Source organism: Drosophila grimshawi, unplaced genomic scaffold, assembly GCF_018153295.1.
Source record: "Drosophila grimshawi isolate 15287-2541.00 unplaced genomic scaffold, ASM1815329v1 contig_44, whole genome shotgun sequence".
In the NCBI taxonomy this organism is placed as follows: Eukaryota; Metazoa; Arthropoda; class Insecta; order Diptera; family Drosophilidae; genus Drosophila; species Drosophila grimshawi.
The window spans coordinates 5,205,662-5,225,601 of record NW_025063240.1 but is presented as its reverse complement, the minus strand read 5'-3'; the positions used below and the strand labels follow the sequence as shown (position 1 = coordinate 5,225,601).

The following is a 19,940-nucleotide window of genomic DNA, read 5'->3' as shown; positions in this document are numbered from 1 at the left end:
AATAGGAGCTGCGCAACGGAGAAGAAGAAGTGGCAAATAATTCAAAATGTCATTGCGAATGCGGCAAACAAATCGAATGCGATTTGCCATCGTTGACGAAGTAGAAGAAGAAGAAGCAACAACAGCTAATGGAGCTGCCAACTTGTTTTGTATTTATTTTGCATGCTGTTCGCATGCGCAGGCTGCAACGCCGACACTTTAAGCGCTCATTTGGCACGGCTGCCCGCTGAGCAGTCGCACAATTAACCATCCAAGAAAGAGAGAGCCAATCGAAAGATACTGTCTCTCTCTATCTCACTCTGCCTTCCAGCTAAAGTTTGCCTATAAATCTTATTCACACAGACAGAAATATACACACACACTTGTGCCACTGCACCTAATGAGCCCTGAGGGTGTTTTTTTATTAACTCATTGCCACAAAGTTGAAGTTGGTCTTCTTCTTGCTTGTTGCAGTGATAGATAAATCGCTTCCTTTCTAAATTGTGAGCACTTTCAGGCGGGGACAAGGTCTCCAAATTCCAACAGCTGCATGCAAATTCGAAATAAAACAACAATAAATAAATAAAAATATGGCAATATTTGTTTTTGTTGTTATTAGACTTGTTATGTCTGGTCAGTTTTTTTTCGCAATTAAAAATAGTAATAAATATGTTTGTATTGATTGTCGATTGGAGTTATAATTAAACTGATGGCGAATTTGCCAATCAGCTTCATGGTTATCGATAATTAATATTGGAAATTGTGAACTTTCCAACAACCTTTACACATTAAATACTTTTTTTTTTAAGGTTAGTTTTCATTTTTATAGCAAATCCCTTTTTGAGTAGGATATCTGTGAGTCTTGTTATTGAATACTGTGTAGGGCCCATCAAAATTTCTTAATTATTTCTTTTGTCCCATTTCCAGTTGAATGACAAAGGATCTCTCTGTTTGCCACTCGAACTGAATTCAAATCTCTCAACTACACACACACACACATACTCACATGCTTAGATCTACACATTTTTCTAACTTTATGGAAGGAGAGTGGCGAGTGGAGATCAAACTCAACTTTAACCTTCAACTTGAAATCGCAGCACATAAAAAACACTTGATACACTTCTTTTTAACCTCATCCTCCTCATAGTTGTGTCTGTGTGTGTCTGCTTGTTAACAAATTTCGAAATAATACATTTCTGGGAATTCTACACAGCAAACACAAATAAAAGCGCACACCGACAACTCCAGCACTCCAGCACTGGAAGCTCTCCACGTTCTCTGCTGCTGCTCTGCGCGCAGACTTTGGCATGCGCAACGAAAGGAGCGCAAATAAATACATATAAAAAAAGAAGCTTTTTGTATTGCGCAAGCGCAAACGCTGAGCTGGAGAAGACGCCGCCAATGCTGGAATTTTTATGGCATTTCTCATGGTACACACACACTTCCTGCTGCCCTCTACCCTCATCCAGGCTAGCAGAACCCTTCCAGACGATGACAACAGAGCTGCATTGTCTGAGCAATAATAACAAACAGCAATGGAGACGGGAGGTGTAACATGTAAATGAGTGCAAAGTATTTGCATTTTAATGTAAAACCGAGAAAAAAAAAAACAGCGACAAAAACAAAGGAAAAAAAATGTTGCATTTATTTATTATCTCATGTAGCGAAAAAAAAAAAATTGTGCACTACTGGAAAGCAGCGCACTGAGTGTAATTCCAATACAATGGAAAGCAATGATTTAAGAGTGGAAAGATGTTACTGGGAATCACCTTTCCAAAAAATTACCGCTGAAATCAATTTAGTGATTAAACGCTTTAAATAGTGTGCAATCGATAATTATTAAGTTCTCACAATATTTATTTGGTTCACTTTTAGAGATCTTATAGTTGTAATTACACTTGCTTTTAAATATATATATATAAAGTTGGGAAAAAACACTTAACCGTTATTTATGCTTATGTTAGCCAAGAGATTTTACCTAAGAAACTGCAGCTATAACCGCTTCCAGCGCGTCGACCGGTTGTTTTATTGCAGCTCCAATTATTTTGGAAATTTATTTTATCCTTCCCGTGGACGTTGTTGTTGTCGATTCCAATTCCAGTGATGCTGCTGCTGTTGCTGTTGTTGTTGTTGCTGTTGTTGTTGGTGCTTTTGCCACTCGAGGAGCGGTTGTTTAGTGGGAACATGGCATGTATCTTTTCTCGCTTGCCTCATGTATCTTTATTCCGTATTCTGTGTGCTGTCTGCAATGTCTATCTTCTTCCAGTTGCAGCTGCGCAACTTGGCGTATCCTTTCCAGTTGTTGCCAATCGATTATGGCCAGGTTTTTTGATTTACTTTTTTTTTGCAGCCCCGATCTCTATTTAATTTTTTCTTCGATTGTCTTTCGTTTTTGGCATAAGGAAAGAATTCTTCTTATGACTTGCAATTTTCGTTTAAATATTATGCGTTTTTAATATTTATTAATTGGCATACACACAATTTAATTGAGAAGAACTTAAATAGCGATTATTAATTAAGGAATTCATTTCGAGTAATTTACACATAATTTTTTATTACACACAAAACTTTGACAATCTTTTTACAAAAACAACTTTAAATAACCAGTAAAATCGATTGCACCTCAGCGTTTTAAATTCGTCAGAAGAATTATTTCACATTTCGTTTAATTTTGCGAACATTTTTTTCGTTAGCAATTTTCACATTTATCGTCGTAAATGAAACCGTATCCAAAATTATGTCGCGATCATTGCAACGTCGGATAACTCACGACGTATAAGCTTTGAGACGCGCTTCGTGACTGAGTGCTAAAAGCCAAACAAGTGTCAGGCAGCAGCAAAGAAGCAACGCAGTCAGCTGGGAGCGCAAGTCTACACAGAAAGTCTACACGAGACGCTTACCGGTTGCCAAACAACTCTGCTCTCTCAGTACGCTCACGCTTACTCTCTCGCTCGGTCTTCTTATGACAGCTGCTGATATGAGATCTAAATGCGGTGCTCGTTGTCTCGCTTATCAGTTAGTTCGCTATCACACATTTCGTTTTCAATTTGTGTGGAAATATTCATTCACGCTTCGTATTTGTATTTGTACTTTATTGAGTTTTGACTGATTGAGTTGGCGCTGAGTTGATGACGCAAGCATGCGAGACTGCCGCTGCCACTGCCTCGTGCTGAGAGCTCTCGCAGGTTCTCCACACACAGATAAGCAGAAGGCAGAGAACACACTTGCCCAAGGGTTAAGCGATAGGTAAAAACAAACGCAGACATTTGATAAGCAGCAATAGGGTTAACAAAGAACGGGAAGAGCAGAGTTGCATTTTGTGACGAAGCTCTGCTCTCTCAAAGAAGGAATTAAAGCAAAGTGATGACAAATCTCCAATAATAGCATACCATAACAATTCAAAAGTCTCCGCTGCAGAATTAATGCTAATTTGCAAATAATCTTATAATGCTAATAAAAAAAAGTTAACTATTTTCCCTTACCGCGACCCCCCACCAGACACACACACATTCAATCGACAACCCTTTGTAATTATTTGAACTCGGTGCATTTAAATCTAATCAGCAATAATGCTTAAAATAGTTCTTATCTTGTAAAAAAAAAATATTAAAAAATTGATTTTACATCATGCAATTAAAAAATAACGTCTAGCACAGATTTTCACTTTCGAAATCGTAGAATATAAGTGAACTACAAATCAATATCTGCCCCTCATTAATCAAGATTGTGTCAAAGGAATTACCTCATTTCGGTGGGATCTAAATTGAGGTTCTGTCTATCGCTGTACTACTCAACAACAATAATAATAATAACAATAACAACCAACTACAACTCGACACACATTATACAGATTATGGTCTATTATTGTCAATTGTTCTCACTGCCAACACGGCGACAGAGCATTATGCGATTGATTGTGGGCGGTCGGCTTTTTAACAGTTCAATAGATTCGATAACACTCTAATTAAAATTTATCGGAGTTTACATTAGCGTCAAGTTTATTCGAATCACAATGGGAAATATGTTTTTCACATTAATTATATTATATTCGTTATATTCAGTGTTGGTTTAAGATTTGAAAACTATAAACGGTTAAAGAGAGATGGTGTTTTTGTGTCGTTAGGAACTTTAGATATGTTTAATAACATTAACATTTCCACAGTGTATTTTCGTATAAATAAATAACACTGTTAAAATGTTATAATAGAAACATAACCTTCTATAAGTAATTAAATCAGTATTTTAAATTTTAACTTTCCTTCTAAAATTTCAAATGAAAACCATTAATTTCAACCGACAATTTCTCAATTATAAACACCCCTGGAACATAAACTTATTTATAAAAATGTAAGTACCGTTTTAGTGTTAAATTGAATACTTTTGAACTTTTACTTTTCCTGTTGAAATTGTAAATGAAAACCATTAATTTCAGCCGACTTTCAAGGCATATACACCGACCGACCGACCATTTTCATTATCTATGCAAACACAATACAAGATTCAAGAAGAGAACCCAAAAGCAAGGCAAATAAACTGAAGTTCAAGCCATAAATATTGGAAGAGCAATTGCGAATTCAAATGCGAATATATCAGTTGTGGGAAATCGCCGACGCGCTTATCGAACACACAAAATGCATTTGAATAGTTGTCTGTCCATCTGCCCGCCTGTCTGGCTATGCGTGCGTCTCGTTTTATTGGGTGCCTGATCTTGGGGCGGTACCTCCATGCAGCCCCATGCCAATAAATAGTTGCGGAGCTAGGTCCAGGTCTGACGATGATTTTGCCTCAGCCACAATGTTGCAGCTACGTTTTTGTTTTGGGGCACGGAACAACTCGATGAGCAGCCGGTTTTTGGTAAAGGGTGAAGGAGGTGCAACCATTCGTGGCAACTACCGTTTGGTCTTTTGTTTGACTTTGTCTTGCGGCCGTCAGCCAGAGAGGAGAGTCTATTTGTAGATACAAGCAACCTAACAAGCGACCACTCCAACTCCAACTCCAGCTCCAAACTGATGCCACTGAGTCCACTCCACTCGGCTCCACTCCACACAGCTCCCTCTACTTTCCGCACTTCCCCTCGCTCTTTCGCATTCTCTTTTTCCTGTGCTTACACTCGAAAAACAGAGACTTAACACTAAAAGTACCAAGTTGTGTTCTACAAATTAATAAAAAATGTTGGCTTAGGCATTTATTTCTCCAAAAACTCGATTAATGCCAAATTTCGCAAATCAGGGTGTTAAATTTAAACGATTGATCGATTCATTTTTGTGATTAAACCAAGAAGAATTTGGTTTCCAATTCCGCATTTGCACATAAAGTATAAAGACACCGGCAAAGATTATGGTTTTATTTTACTTTTTTTTTAAAGAAAAAACTATAATTTGAATCCCAAACTGTTCTACATACTGAGTAAAATCGTTTTCTAATACAATATTCGATTCTGACATGGAAAGATCAATTCCTTTATTTTATTTTTATTTTATTCTCTTTTCTTTATTATATAATAAATTATATTTTAATTATTTACACACAAATATATTTTTTCAGTGTATCCTTCGCTGCCTTGCGGTGTGTGTACTTAGGTCTTATTCTACCTCTGTGTGTGTAGAGTGCGAGGGTGGGGTGTGTGTGTGTGAGTGTGTGGAGGTGGCAAAGCAGGAAGGTGGAGGGTGGGAGGTGGGGGCCTGTTGGTGCTGAGACTTTGCTGCACGTTCACAGCGCTATCTCAAGTGTTTTTTAAAAGTTCTCCAGCGATAAGCAATGTAAGTTTATGGCCCACAGCCACTCGAATTCTACGCCTCAGAGTCAGATAGATCGCTTGGCTTGAATGCTTGCCGCATCGCGGCAGGTTGGCAAGCTACAAACAACAATCATCATCATCATCATCATCATTTGGTTTGCAAAAAGGTGCGTTGTGATCATGATGTAGTATGTACATATATATGATTCATGACTTTTCACTTTTGCACGTTAGGCTAGGCAAAAAAAAGAGTGAACAATATGCTTGCAACAAGTGGCACAGTGGCTGATAAGCCAAATATATGTCAAATATTTTAATTTTTTTTGCAAATGCAAATCAAAACTGAACAATTAGTTTAATAAAGGTGATCTATATAAAATTGGTGCTGATCAGGTATTACAATTTGTAAATGAAGAATAATTTAAGAAACATTTTAAATAAACTTTCTGTATTCTTCTATATTTTTTTATTTTAACAGATAATTGATTGTTTTTAAAAGCATAAAATTTTCCCTGACTTTTATCTGTTTGAAATCCTTGTAGACGAATTTTATTTAATCGAAGTATGAGTTCGTGTTTGAAAAACTTGTTTGGTTATTAAATTATCCATACCAAACTCTCCAATTATTAGTCTTATTATGATCCTAAAATTTGTGCAACAAATCATAAGTAACGAACTACTATATCATATAGCTGCCATATGAACAATCGATCAGTTATCTTTTAATGTATACTGAAATGTAGATCTCGGCAGTTAGACTCCGGTCTGCACGGCGATTTAATCTGCGAATTATCTAAGGTAGATGTTCTTACGTATTTCTAGTCAAAATCAAAGAACATCTGACAACCTATTTATTTTTGTATTGACATTTGCATTATGAGTTGCGTTCCACTGTGCGAAATGTTGTCGCGTCTGACATTTAACCCTTTGCATAAATTTTCATCAGGTTTGCTAGTTTTTTTCTGCAGAATGGGGTACGTAAATTACTGTGACATTGCACTTTGCAGCATCTGTTGGCAATTTTTTGCATGGATGTGTTGCAACATTTTATTGATTAGTTTTAAATTAAAATTGAAGTCAGCTGGCACATAAATCTTATCAAGTTTCTTATTAGAAATACTGTCAATGTCAGTGAATTTCACCCGAGGATAGTCAAACTGCTGACCGAATGAAGGATAAATATGCATAGATATATAATTATATATGTGTACATATATCTATTTTTTTGATGATTTATGACCGTGACTGGCTCGTTAAACATCTGTGCAAAATGGGCTGAAATGGCTGCCAGTTGGTTGGACAGCAACCTGATGGCTTTCACTACATCTCTTTCTCTCTCACACCCTCAGCCCGCTTTTCTCCTTCTCTCTTTCTCTCTTTGTTTACTCAATTGGCAATCGAATCCACCAACTTCAAAGCTTAACGGTCATATTTTGTGTATGTGTGTGTTTTGTGTGTGCTTTGATGTGGCAATGAATGTGGCAATGTGGCAATGTGGCTTCGTTTGGGGGTCAGCCACCGCCTTGCGGGCCACCTTTCTAATGACGAACGGAGTCGAAAGGAGTCTGCCATCGGCCAATGGGTTCATTAAAATATTTCTGCTTGCATCTATTTTCTTTTTTTAAAGGATTATAAATGAGTTTAATGGTTTGACGCATTGATCGATTGCCTTTCAGGCTAAAAGCAAAAAAAAAAAATGTTGCAAGAAAGTGCCGCAAGTGGGTCAACATGAAACTCAACCGGAAAGGGCCGACCATAACCTGATCACATTCTCGTTTTATAAGTACATAAATCATAAAAAGAAGTGGAAATATGTTAATTGGAATAGAGTGCATATTTGAGGGATTTAATAGTCATCCATTTGATCTAAGCTACAGGTAAAAAAAACTTCAATAGTCAGAAAAGCTATCGTTTGTCTTCAACAGTTAAGCTTAAAAAGCTTTAGATTTTATCAATAGTTAAGCTTAAAGCTAGCACTGAAAACTCCCAACAAATAATGAAGTATTTCTAATTTCTTATAATTTCTAGATTTTTTCAATAATTAAGCTTAATAGCAAAACTTAAAACTGTTCGTAATTCTTAACTCTTTATTTTAATTTGAAAATAGCCACAGCATAATCAAAATATACCTTTAATTAGTTTGTTTAATAAAATTTTGCATGAAATCGATACTTTCGAGTGATATTTCAAGTTGGTGTTTGATTTTTATTCACTCACCATTCTCAGCTGCACTTAAACACTTTGCTGCCATTTCCTCGTCCAGATCCTCGCCAGGATTGCCACTCTCATTCGGATCCAAAGCACAGCAGGACGCAGCACTGGCCGAGCCCCAATCCAGAGCACTGACACCATCGCTGGACATTGCTAGCGATAAATCCATCGTTGGCACAGAAACACCGCGCAGCGTGCTGGTGGCGCTGATGCCACCGCTACCACCATTGGATCCGCCCAAGCCCAGCGAGACGCTCATCATGTACTTTAGATCCAGTGAGGAGTTCATGGAGCCACCATAAATGGAGCTCGTTTGCGAGGCGCAGGTGGAGTCAAAGCTGCGATTATTCTCGCGACGTTTCTCTGGCGTGGCATAAATTGGCTCCGTTGCCTTCTTGGCTGGGGATGAGATCTCCAAGCTGTTTAGGGTGCCGTAGCAAGAGGTCATCATGATATCGTTGCGATTAAAGCTGGGCTGCCAGCACAAATCCTCCTCATCCACATTGCCCGAGTCGGCGAGCTCTGTGCTGGGCTGCTGCTGCTGCTCGGTGGCCACCAGTTCGTCCAGATAGTCGGCCTCATAGAGGCGGGACTCATCAATCATGGCCATTGTATCCGGTTCATTATCGTCATCGTCGTCTGTCTCCTGCTGATCCTCTTGCTCCTCCTCCTCGGCTGCGTAGCTTAGCTTTTGAAAGGTTTCGTCTGCCTGCTGCATCATCAGATCGTAGGCATGCGGTATCGAGGAACTGTGCAACGAATCCGAGTCATTCTCCTCGATGCAGGACAAGTGGCGTGTGCGAAACCCGTAAATAATCCCACTAGCACTGATACTGGGCGGTGGATTTATGGGCAGCGGTGGCGTCGTCTCCAGCTCCTCCAACTCCATTGACTGCAGCAGTTGCATTGTGGCCATCGACATTGGGACAGCTTAAAAGAACAGAATAGAAATGTAAAGTTTAAAATTGGCAATACCGTTAATTAATTTGTATGACGCTAATCTTGACATCGATACTTTCGAGTGCTATTTGCCTATATTAAACAGATAACAACTGAAATTGGTCACACTTTATGTTTTGCAGGACAAAAGTGGATCGGTATACCGATTATTACCATTATTTCGAATGATCAATTTCTTTATATAAATACTTTTAGTGCTATTTAAAGTTAACTTTTACCATTGGCGAAACTTTAAATTTAGCAGCACAAAAGTGGGACTGGCCACACTCAATGCCTTGCAGCATAAAAGTGGATCTATATACGGATTATTAATTCGATTGCTCAATTTTTGCATTACGCTAATATTAACATCGATACTTTCGAGTTATATTTGAAGTGTTTAATTTTTGCCATTGGCGCCACTATGTTTATATTGCAACACAAAAGTGCAACCGGTCACACTTTGTGTTTTTTTAACAGGACAAAAGTGCAAAAGTGCACTCACACTGAGTGCTGCTCATTAAACACAATTTGAAATGCTTGACTTTAACGATCACAAAATAATATCCAAAAAGTATAAAAAATGTCGTAAAATATGCTGGGCACAGCGGAAATGAGCTCAGCTCAACTTCTGCAACGCAGCGTGTATATCTTTAGGTGCGAGCTTGTGAATGATAAGCCCATAGCTTTAATGCATCTTAATGCTGCTAAGGCAAACGTGAAATTGTTTCAACATAAATCTGGCTGCTGCACACATGTACAAACACACACTCACAAATACACACACAGAAGAAGTGGGAGACGGAAGTGGACCCCAAGCGATAGATAGATAGATGCGCAACACGCAACTTCCCCCATTTATGGAGGCATCACTCGCAACTCGCATTTGTTGTTTTTGGTGTTTGGGGCCCCCCTGCAACGATTTCAGTGTCTGCTCAGGGATGGGTAAACGCAGAGGGAGGGGAGTGGGTAGAGAGGGGCGCGTGCGCCGTTTGAGTATACATGAAACTCGGTAATAGTTCTGCCAACGTCGGCGTTGACGTTTGCTGTTGCATTTCCACTGTCAACATGCAATGTCGACGCACTCTTGACATTTTCCAGTCTTGCCTCTCAAGTAGGTGTTCTGTGTATCTTTGCTGCTGTTGCTGTTGCTGATGTTGTCGTTGTTGTGCGCTCATCTAACGCTCACTATTTTTAATTTGCGTGCCATTGGGGAAGAAAAATAACTAATACGTAGACAGCAGTCTGGAAGCTAGTGTGTCTGTGTGTGTGCGTGTGTGTTTTTTGGGGTGTAAAGTAACTGCAATGTTTGCCTTGCATAAGCATTGTTGCAGCTTTTTTTGGTTTGCTGTCGATCGATCAATGGTGAGGCGCGAAAGTATCGATGCCCAAGGGGGTTTGGCTTTGATTTTGCACTGCTTGCAATTTTTGTTTGTCCCGTTGACAGCTGCTGCTGATCTGGCTACACTGTGCGCCTAAATTTAAAAATACTTCAAACACCTGTCACTTATTGGGCTAAAATTCGCATTTTAAACGTGACATGGGATAAAAGATTATTCGCAATGAATTGTATGACTCCGAAAACTAATCCAAATGATCATAATGCACAATTTTGTACAGTGTATGGTTTACACAAAAACTAACGCAACAAACAAATTACGCTAGGCGACAAGACAATGCTGGCTTTGCCTGGGCCAAAAATAGATCAAGCAAACTATCGGCTCGGGAACTAAACGAAGCGATGTCGTTACTTTATTGTTGTTCGTGTTGTTGTTGTTCGTGTTGCTGTTGTTGTTCGAGTTGTTGTCGTGCGCCAAAGCGGGAAAATGCATCTGGGGGAAACAGTTGGGACAGCCGAAGAAGAAGTCAAGGATCCCCAGCAAACTGCCGTAAACTACTTTCGTGGCAGTTTATTGCCTCTTTCGTCTCTTTCGTCGAACATTTCTACTTTTAGATACTCGCGCCGCTGTCTGACTGTATCTGTGAGAATCTTGAACTTGTGTGGCGTTCACTCTTTTTTTTCTGTTTTTTTTTTTTTTTTTGTTTACGTTTTTCTTTGTTTTTTTATTTGGTTTTTTTTCTGGTGGAAAGTGAAATGAAAAGTGGAGAGAGGGCTCATGCGACAAATATTTCAGTCTCTTTCCAATTTAAATTGAAGCTGTGCAGCGTCTCCGTCTTCTTTATTTGTACGTTTTTGTGTGTGTTCTGTGCGTTCCAGACATTGGCACTTAAATGCTTTGGGATGTGGTCACTTTAGCCAGTAGGTTGGAACACTCACTGGGCGCCTATATTTGGCACATTTGCCCCTTCAGCACTTTGAGGGGCAACATGGAAGTGGCATGCTAATTCTGTCAACCAGCCTGACATCAAATTACATTCGCATCACGGCCAATTGTGACCAAAGAAGTCCATGCATTGTTTTTTATAGACTAATTGATTGCCTAAAAAGCTGTTAAGAATTTTTTAGACATCTAAATTAAATTCCTTGATGAATTTCACTAGATTAAATTGCAAGCATATTTCAATTTATTAAAAAGAAATTTCACTGAATTTCACCAAACAAAAAATGTTATAAAAAAATTGTTGGGTAAAAAAGCTTTATACACACCTTGTATTGAAAATGTATCTGAGTAGAATTAATTTAATAATCTCGACTTGAATTTTAAACAATTTCAAGTCTGGGCATTTACACAGTCTAATTTTATGTATTTTAATACTAAATGATTGTTTTTTTTTTAAATATTTTTTAAAATTAAGTGCTTTGGTATGTGTAGAGTTGTTAACTAGGAACTGAGTGCAATTGTATATCACTAATTAATAGATTTCAAATTTGTCCACATTTCACATTCACTGATAATCCAAGTGCACAGTTGAATTTTCGAAATCTTATCCGTATCGATATCTATATCGAATATCCGTTTAATTTGTAGCCGTATCTCTCTGTGCCGAACGCGCGTTGGAATGCAATTGAAATTGCTTCTCCATCTGTGCAGCAAACACAGCCAGAGCCCCTAGCATCATCAGCCCTCGGCAACACACAGACACATAGAGAGAGAGAGAGAGAGAGAGAGACGGAGTGTGACAGAAAAACAGAGAGTGAGAGAGGGAGAAAGAGAGAGATTCATCGTGCCCGTCGGCTACTAACTAGACGAAGACGACAGGCGCCTAAAAATAGATCCAGCCAGTATTGGACGTAGTCCCTCCATCGGGCGTCCATCACTTCTATTAGATTCCTTCCACGACATCTATGTATATATATGCATGCATACATATAGCAAGCTAGAAAACTTAACTTAAATATAACGTATACCATGGACAGCTCAAGTTTATTTCATATTATCGATAACTGGCATTTCATTAGGATCAGCATTTCGACTATGTTCTTAAGAGCTGGCAGGGTTCGTCCACTAATCGAACTATCTCGACTAAACCATGCTAATTTTTGTATAACACAATATTAATAAATGAAAATTGACAGATCTTCACCTATGATTTGCTTACTTCAGTTATCGCTCATTATTTGATACTAACTTGATATGAAGATCAGGCTAATAGAGGATTTGAAACTAGATATAAGCTAAGTAAGCAATTCATTGTTATTTGCTTACAGCGCTGGTTTAGTCCGCTCACATAATATTCTATAGAGCAGCTTTGAAGAATTTAAGATTGTATATTATTAATACCTGGTAAATGGAGGGAGAGACTTAATTGGGCAGTTGGAACATTCCAACCCTATAAGTCCCCTGGAATGGACGGCATATCTCTGCAGGATTTGTGAAAGAGAGGAGGAATCCTCGATGCACATCCTGGCAGAATGTATCGCCTTAATTAGAAGAAGAAGCAGCATCCTAGGGGCGCATGTTTTGAATTGCAAAGACATAGTAGACCTCAATCCAACAAAGATCCTCACTTTCGTAAGGGAGTTGGGGCTGATGGAAGAGCTGTAGGCTCAGAAGGGGGGCACAATAGATCAAATAGGTCGCGGTGCAGCTTCCCCCCTAATAATAATAATAATAATAATAATACCTGGTAATATAATCTCATCAAATTTACGCCTATCTTTGTGTATAAATTTTGGTAAATTAGTTTGAAGAATAGGTGTGTTCAATAGTCGAATGCTATAAGACAATTTCTGAAAAATAGTTCACCATTGAAATTTTAACATTGCGAAGTGCCAAACTTGAAAACATTTTTAGAAATATATAAATTACCTATAAAAATAAAATATATATTAAAAATACTGTCAAACGCATAGGTTAGCAACTGTACTGCAAAAGTTGAATGAACTGAGGCACGGCAACAAGTCAACTGTGTGGATTAAGTACAGGATCATATACAAATGCATATGTAGTTCATTCAACCCGGGGATCAGGAGCTGACGCACACATATACACACGCACACACGGACGGAAATGAACACATATTTTTCATGTTTTGAAATTGGATGACAACGTCGACAAAAGGAGGACAAAATCGGAGAAACCACGACGCATGCGCGACGACTTAGTGGAGTTTGTTCACCTTTAGTCAGATACTGCTATATATATTTATATATATATATATATATATATATATATATATATGTGTGCATATGTATATGCACAAATAAATATCTGTTTATCTACACGGGTGTAGTTACGCACGGATTGTATTACAAGCAGAACTGTTTCGGAGTACAGATCTGTTATGCCAAGTTCTCTGTTCGCCGTTGATTTTTCCAAGCAACTGTTTAAATTTGAGTTTCTTTCTATTTATCTTCGGTAGCACTAATATCATTTCCACTTTCCCCAAGGTGGGTGCGTACACACACACACACACAGTCTTTGGGGGTGTCTGGGTTGAATGATTTGTGACACATTTTTTGACGGCCTTTTTCTTCACCTCTCTTTGCGCCTGCGCAATCCAATTTTATGCCTTGTGATCTTGAATCATTTTTGAGTGGAGATATTTTTATCAACTGTTGCTCGCTTTTCCCTTTGATTGCTTCTTGCCTGTATGATTAATTATTGTGGGAAAGTCACATTATGCGTTCGTTTCTTTCTTCTTCAGCATTCAAATTATTTGAAGAGATTTAATCGGCTTGTAATCATATTTTTATGGAACTTATTTTGATATATATCCCTTGTGCATGTAAAATCTTCAATAAAAATGGCTAAAGCTTGTTAGATTTTATATCAGAATTTTAAGTTATTTCGACGGCCGCAAAGTATACTATAAACTTGGCAACAGGTTTTGCATGGCTGAAGATATTACAATGTTTGGCCTATCTATTGGTATAGTTGATTATGTCAAACAAAAATAAAAGGATAGACAAAAACAATAGTAGAATTTGTAACTTGCAAGCGAGCACGTTATTCAACAAAAATCAGTCTAAAGGGTAAACCAGACCTTTGTATGGCATACGATAATTAATAATCTCAAGCTCTAAAGTTTCCAAGAATTTTTAAATGAAGTAATACCTTATGCCTCACAGTTGTAACTTTAATGCGTGTTTAAGATTAAGAGCTATATACGGAACACAGCTGGATTATATAATGGAGAGAAAGGATGTCGATGGGTTCAAGCCAAACAGGCAGAAGGATAATTATTTGATGATTGCACAATGAACAAACATATCACTATCAAGGAAGGATGGGACAATGCCGTTTTCGTGAAGATAGCATTGGCGCCACTGTTGTTAAGATGAATCAGGTTCACCCAGATGGATCACGGACACCCGAATCATGCAGTGATTGCTGATGGATGTCTTGGTGATCAAGATCAACTTGATCAAGTGCTTAGTTGCTAGCAATACCGTTTTTCCTTCCGTCTAACACAATTTATATCACCATATATAATACATGTTCAAATTTATACATATATTTAATCAATTCAATATAATTATTTTTTATGACTAAATTGAGGATGTACCTTGCCTTACTGTACTTTCTCTAATAATTAATAAAATATCATTTGAGCATTGAGAAATTATCTCTGAAAACAATGAATACTATGCAATAATTATGAATTCTTATTCCCAATCATTCAACTATTGTATTGTTTTCAAGTTTTCCCGCTAATGAGCAACGATTATTCACAACACTACTTAGATATTATCATGTGCATGATAAATATATTTATTATAAATCTATCAATATCGGATGCAGCAATCGAGTTTTAATTAGAAGAACAAATACGAACGTTTGTAAGAATATACATTTTATAAAATTCACTTTACTTAATCTAATTGAACATATAAAATTTGCATAAAAACATAACTACTATATACAGATAAGATTAAGTTATTCGATTGTTAGGTAGTAGGAATATGAATAAATAGGAATGAAAATGTCAATGAAATGACAATTATCTTCGGTGTGTCCCGAAGATAAAATACACTTACAAGCATTATATATTATTGTAATCTTAACCAGATATATATATATATGCAAATAATAAATAAAATGTAAATACAGATTATAGCGCCTTAAACAAATATATGTTTTTATATCGGACGGATGGAAACTATACTAAAAAGTCTTGGAAGTAAAATAAAATTTCTAAGTAGTGAGTTTAGCTAAAATATTTCCAAAACAAAAACAATTAAGCTGAACCAGACAAGAGACGGATAGAGGGTCAGACAGAAATGACTATATCAACTGGCCAAGATCATAAACATATATCACCATTTAAAACACGCTGCAAACGTAAAAATCGTAGCTAGGACAGATCTGAAATACTTAAGGATTGTTACAAAAATAGTTGGGTCTTAAAGTTGGGAGTATTCGATCAACTTAAGCTAATTGTGCATTGATGCTGAATGCTCGCATACAATTCCATTTTGGGTAGCTAGCAATTGCTCCGACAGGTCCACGTACTTGTTGCAGTCAGTTTAGCTTAGTCAGTTCGGTTGCTGTTGCATCAACGTTCTGCAGCATTTTTGACTCCACAAGCGGCGCTGTCACCTGCAAATGCAGCTCATAGTCCGGTGCTGAAATAAAGAAAATAATTTTAATATAAATTTGAAAAAAATACTTAAATATTGCTCACTTTGTTCCAAAATGCATTCCAAATCGTTTGCGCATTCTATCGTGGGAAAATCAATGTTTGTCGACTCTTTCAGTATGACTTTAATGTCCTTGTGAGCACTCATCAGAAATAGCGGCACATTTGCCTTGGCCAGCTCCTTGTGCAAAGAGCCCATTCCACGTGCGGCAGTGAAATCGAAATCTGTAGAAAAATATAACATTATTTGGAATAAGCTAAAAGCGTTCAAGTTGAATTTGTAACTGAAGAAGCAATATTTAGCAGCGATAAGCGAATTGATTACCATGAACATGAGCGCAGTCCAGGACAACCGGTGCTGTGCCATGAGTGGAGAGCGCCTTCGAGATGCTGGATCGAACCCACTCGATGGCCGGAAAATATAGAGAACTGTGCTTGGGTCGTATCAAAATATAGTTAATGCCATTGATTGTCTGTAGCTTGGACACGCTTAGCACAGGACGCGCTGCACGATAGACGAGGAAGGACACATCGGCGCCAACGCCCAGCAACAGGCCAATTTCAACGCCCACGGCCAGGCTCATGACAAAGGTAATGGCGCCGGGTAACAGTTCACGCCGGCTGCAGCGCCACAACGGCCGAATCACCTCGAACTCAATCATAAATATCACAGCCGAAATGATGACAGCACTGAGCGCCGCCTTGGGAATGTATTGAAAGTAGGGGGCGAGTAGGCCCAAGGCGAGCAGCACCAGCACACTGGTGTAGCAGCCACCGATGGGTGTGCGAACGCCACTCGCATGATTTACGGCGCTGCGCGAAAATGAACCCGTCACCGGCATCGAGCTGCAGAAGGAGCCGCAAATGTTGCTCAACGAGAGCGCAACCAGCTCCCGCGTCGGACTCAGCCCAACGCCGCCGAATGCCTTCGAAATGGCCACATTGCCAAGCACCGCAATAATGGGTAATATCAGCATCGATGGTCCCAGTTCCGAGAGCTGCAGGAAACATAAAAAAATGTTATTATAATATAAATATATATATTTATATTGATGGCGTCACTAAGCATACCATTTGCTCAAATCCCTGCTGCACCACGGTTCCATTCTTGCCCAGAATGCTGGTCTCGAATTTTGGCAACGCCACATTGGGCAAACCGCTCTTCACCTTGCCCGTGAGAATGAATGGACATGCGTCCAGCTGCTTGCACTGGCTGTAGGCGAGCACGCTGGAGACGAGCACCACGAGCGCATTGCGTCCAGTGGATATGACCCAAATGCTGCCACTGAGCAGCTGCTGAGCCCGCAAGTTCTTCACTCGATTCGCCACATTCAAGTTTTTCAGTTTCTGCATCGAATAAAAATCAATGTTAAATATAAATTGGCATGGAAATGTAATTATTTGTTTGACTTACGCGCAGCAGGAGCAGCACAAGAATGGAGACGAGTCCGAGTGTTAGATCACCATGACGCACCTGTTGCAGATTGCCGAAAACCGAGCGCATGGTATTAAGGAAATCGGAGCCAGAGCCACCGCGCAAACCCAACAGACCCTTTAGCTGTGAGGTGCCAATAATGACGGCCGTCGCAGACGTGAAGCCCACAGTTACGGGCAACGAAATGAGATCGACCAGAACGCCCAGATTCAGCACAGCCATTGCCAGCTCCACCACGCCTGAGATGAGGCACAAGAGTATACCATAGGCGGGTCCCGACTCCAGTCCAAAGCCCGTATGCCGACTGGTCATCAGCGCCAGCAACGCTGTCGGCCCAATTGTTACCTGGCGACAGCTGCCCAAAAGCGCATACACAATCCCACCCACAAATGCCGAGTACAAGCCATACTGTGGCTCCAAGCCAGCCAACGTGGCATAGGCCAATCCTTGGGGCAGCACCGTTAGACCCACCGTAATGCCAGCTATCAAATCGGCCACGGCATCCTGAGCCGTATAGCCATTAAGCCACTTCAGGCCCGGCAGCAGAACACTCAGGCTCTTTAACGGCATTTTGTGGTATCTGCAAGAAATTGGAATCGATTTTTATTTAAATAATTTTTAAAACATAAGACGTTTACTTAAAAATCTTAAACAGCTAAAATATATTCACCTCAAAATGTATTTGGATTTAATATTAAATATAATACTTGTATACAATTATATCTACAAACTCAATTTTATAATTGTCTTTGCTTAATGCCAAAGTTAGCAATACAATATTGATAAGACTATCTGCATTTCAATTCACTTTAAGTTTCACAAGCGTTATCAATGAAAATTAGAACATTTTTTTATACGAAGAACACTAATTTCTTCTGAGTTGACAAACTATGTAAATATTTGCACAAATGTCTTTTACAACCTTCGTGACATAAGAATAAATTTAACAGCTTTAGATGCTTCTGAATGTCAATTTTTTTCCCAATTTTATGATAATGTTGGTGACCGCGGCGATAGCTGGTTATAGACTAAAAGAATTCCATACGATCCACGATCCACGAAAAGTTGTCAACAATCAACGATCGCGTGCCTCAGTTGTTGATTTATCAGTCAGACGATCGTCTCAATTAGTTTAACGAGAGTGCGACACAAAACGTGATATTATTGCGGCCGTTTAATTGACGTTTATATTTACAAAATTTCATTGTTGTTTACCCATTTATAATAATCGCATATAGACGGAATTATTAAAAAAAAATAAAATATATATATATATATATAGTCAGTTGAATTGTTTTAAGTGGGTTAGCATTGTTATATCATGATTAAGCTGATTTAGTTTTTATTGTTTTTCTATTAAAAACATCAAAATTGCAGTTATAAACTGAACAATCTAGCTGAAAGGTTGGCTTATAGCATTAGTACTGTGGCCTTCAGCTAAGCGTCAGTGCTTGGTAACCAAATATTCGCGATAAGATTGTATACATTAAATGCGCTGCTTTTATGTTACTTAGGAATATTAGTTTATTGAAATATAATATATACAAGCTAAAATCGCTAAATTTCTACGATTATTGATGATTTGAAATTGTTCAAATTAAACGACGCCCACTTGGCATCATCATCAAAATAATCATTTTGCCAGCCATTTGAAGTTGTATTTATACTGTTAACAAAACATTACATAATTAATTAAAATAGGAATGTAGGAAATCATTCACGAAAATATAAAGATTGTAGATTAAAAATATATTGAATGACGGAATAGACATAAATATTAAAATAAAAGTTATTAAAAAGATTTAGGAAAATAACTACACGATTTATGTTTATTATACTATCTATTTAGTTATTATAGCTTAATAAACACGAATTCCACTTTTGTTTTTGGCTGCACATCAAATCAATTGTTTACAGCCTATTTCAATAATGGGTCAATTAAACAATACTTCCGCCTTGTTCAAGCACTAAAAACTCTCACTTGTCAAGTCAATGGCCTATTGTTTGACTGACTAAAATTGGGAAGATAGGAAAAACTAGTTTCAGTCAGCGCTCATAAACAACAAAATCAAATCAATAACAGAAAATACGATATACTGTATATGATGGAATGTTAACACAACAACGAGAACACTTAAAGAAAAATATAATTAAAGTGCTGTTAACTTCATTTACAAACATGTAACAAGAAATATGGTCAAAAGCAAGATGCTTAGAAATGAGAAACTGATGACGCTGGCATTCAGCACAGTTGGACCATTAATTAAATTCTTGCGCTTGAAACACGATAACAAAATTGTTTACTGAAAAACATTTCACTTATTTTTTAGTTGGCAAAAACTCACTTCGTCCGCTCCAAACAATTTTACAAAACTGCCGGCAAAAAGCGCGAAACACCAACAAAATTCCTACTAAACATTTTGTTCAAGATCAGTACGCTGTTTGCGTAAATAGATCAACTCTTATCTGCAACAATATATTTTTCAACTCAGCTAGTTTTACAATTAAGAAAGTAGTTTAGCCAAAAATAAAACAGCTTAATTTGCAGGAATTTCAATATTTCGGAGATAAATTTTATTTTTGAACAAATTTTGATTTAAGCAGCATACAGCGCATGCAGATAGCAGCTGACATCATAGCGTTGCCAGACCAATC

General features: G+C 38.1%; 2 protein-coding genes across 6 annotated transcripts in view; both read right to left on the bottom strand.

The window, feature by feature from the left end:
* LOC6558346 (protein TANC2) overlaps nucleotides 1-2,778 on the bottom strand; it is a 55,066-nt gene extending 52,288 nt beyond the window's left edge. For 2 of the 4 annotated variants that reach the window (XM_032737700.2, XM_032737693.2), the window contains exon 1: nucleotides 1,958-2,778. In XM_032737700.2, coding sequence (XP_032593591.1) covers nucleotides 1,958-2,165 — 208 coding nt within the window. In that variant the 5' untranslated portion in view covers nucleotides 2,166-2,778. The remainder of the gene's footprint in view (nucleotides 1-1,957) is intronic. The other 2 variants (XM_032737684.2, XM_032737686.2) reach the window with 1 other exon arrangement.
* A 12,546-nt stretch (nucleotides 2,779-15,324) lies between these two features.
* On the bottom strand, nucleotides 15,325-19,666 carry LOC6558328 (sodium-independent sulfate anion transporter). 2 transcript variants are annotated; one of them, XM_032736664.2, is made up of 6 exons: nucleotides 19,631-19,666; nucleotides 17,265-17,865; nucleotides 16,922-17,197; nucleotides 16,176-16,848; nucleotides 15,896-16,075; nucleotides 15,325-15,836 (listed from the first exon to the last, which is right to left on the bottom strand). In XM_032736664.2, exons 2-6 carry the CDS (start codon nucleotides 17,853-17,855, stop codon nucleotides 15,733-15,735), a joined length of 1,824 nt encoding a protein of 607 aa, XP_032592555.1. In that variant the 5' UTR covers nucleotides 17,856-17,865; nucleotides 19,631-19,666; the 3' UTR covers nucleotides 15,325-15,732. The 2 variants fall into 2 exon arrangements, with proteins under 2 accessions (XP_032592555.1, XP_043071638.1); XM_043215703.1 differs by lacking the exon at nucleotides 19,631-19,666 and adding an exon at nucleotides 17,956-17,982.
* Nucleotides 19,667-19,940: the final 274 nt, after the last annotated feature.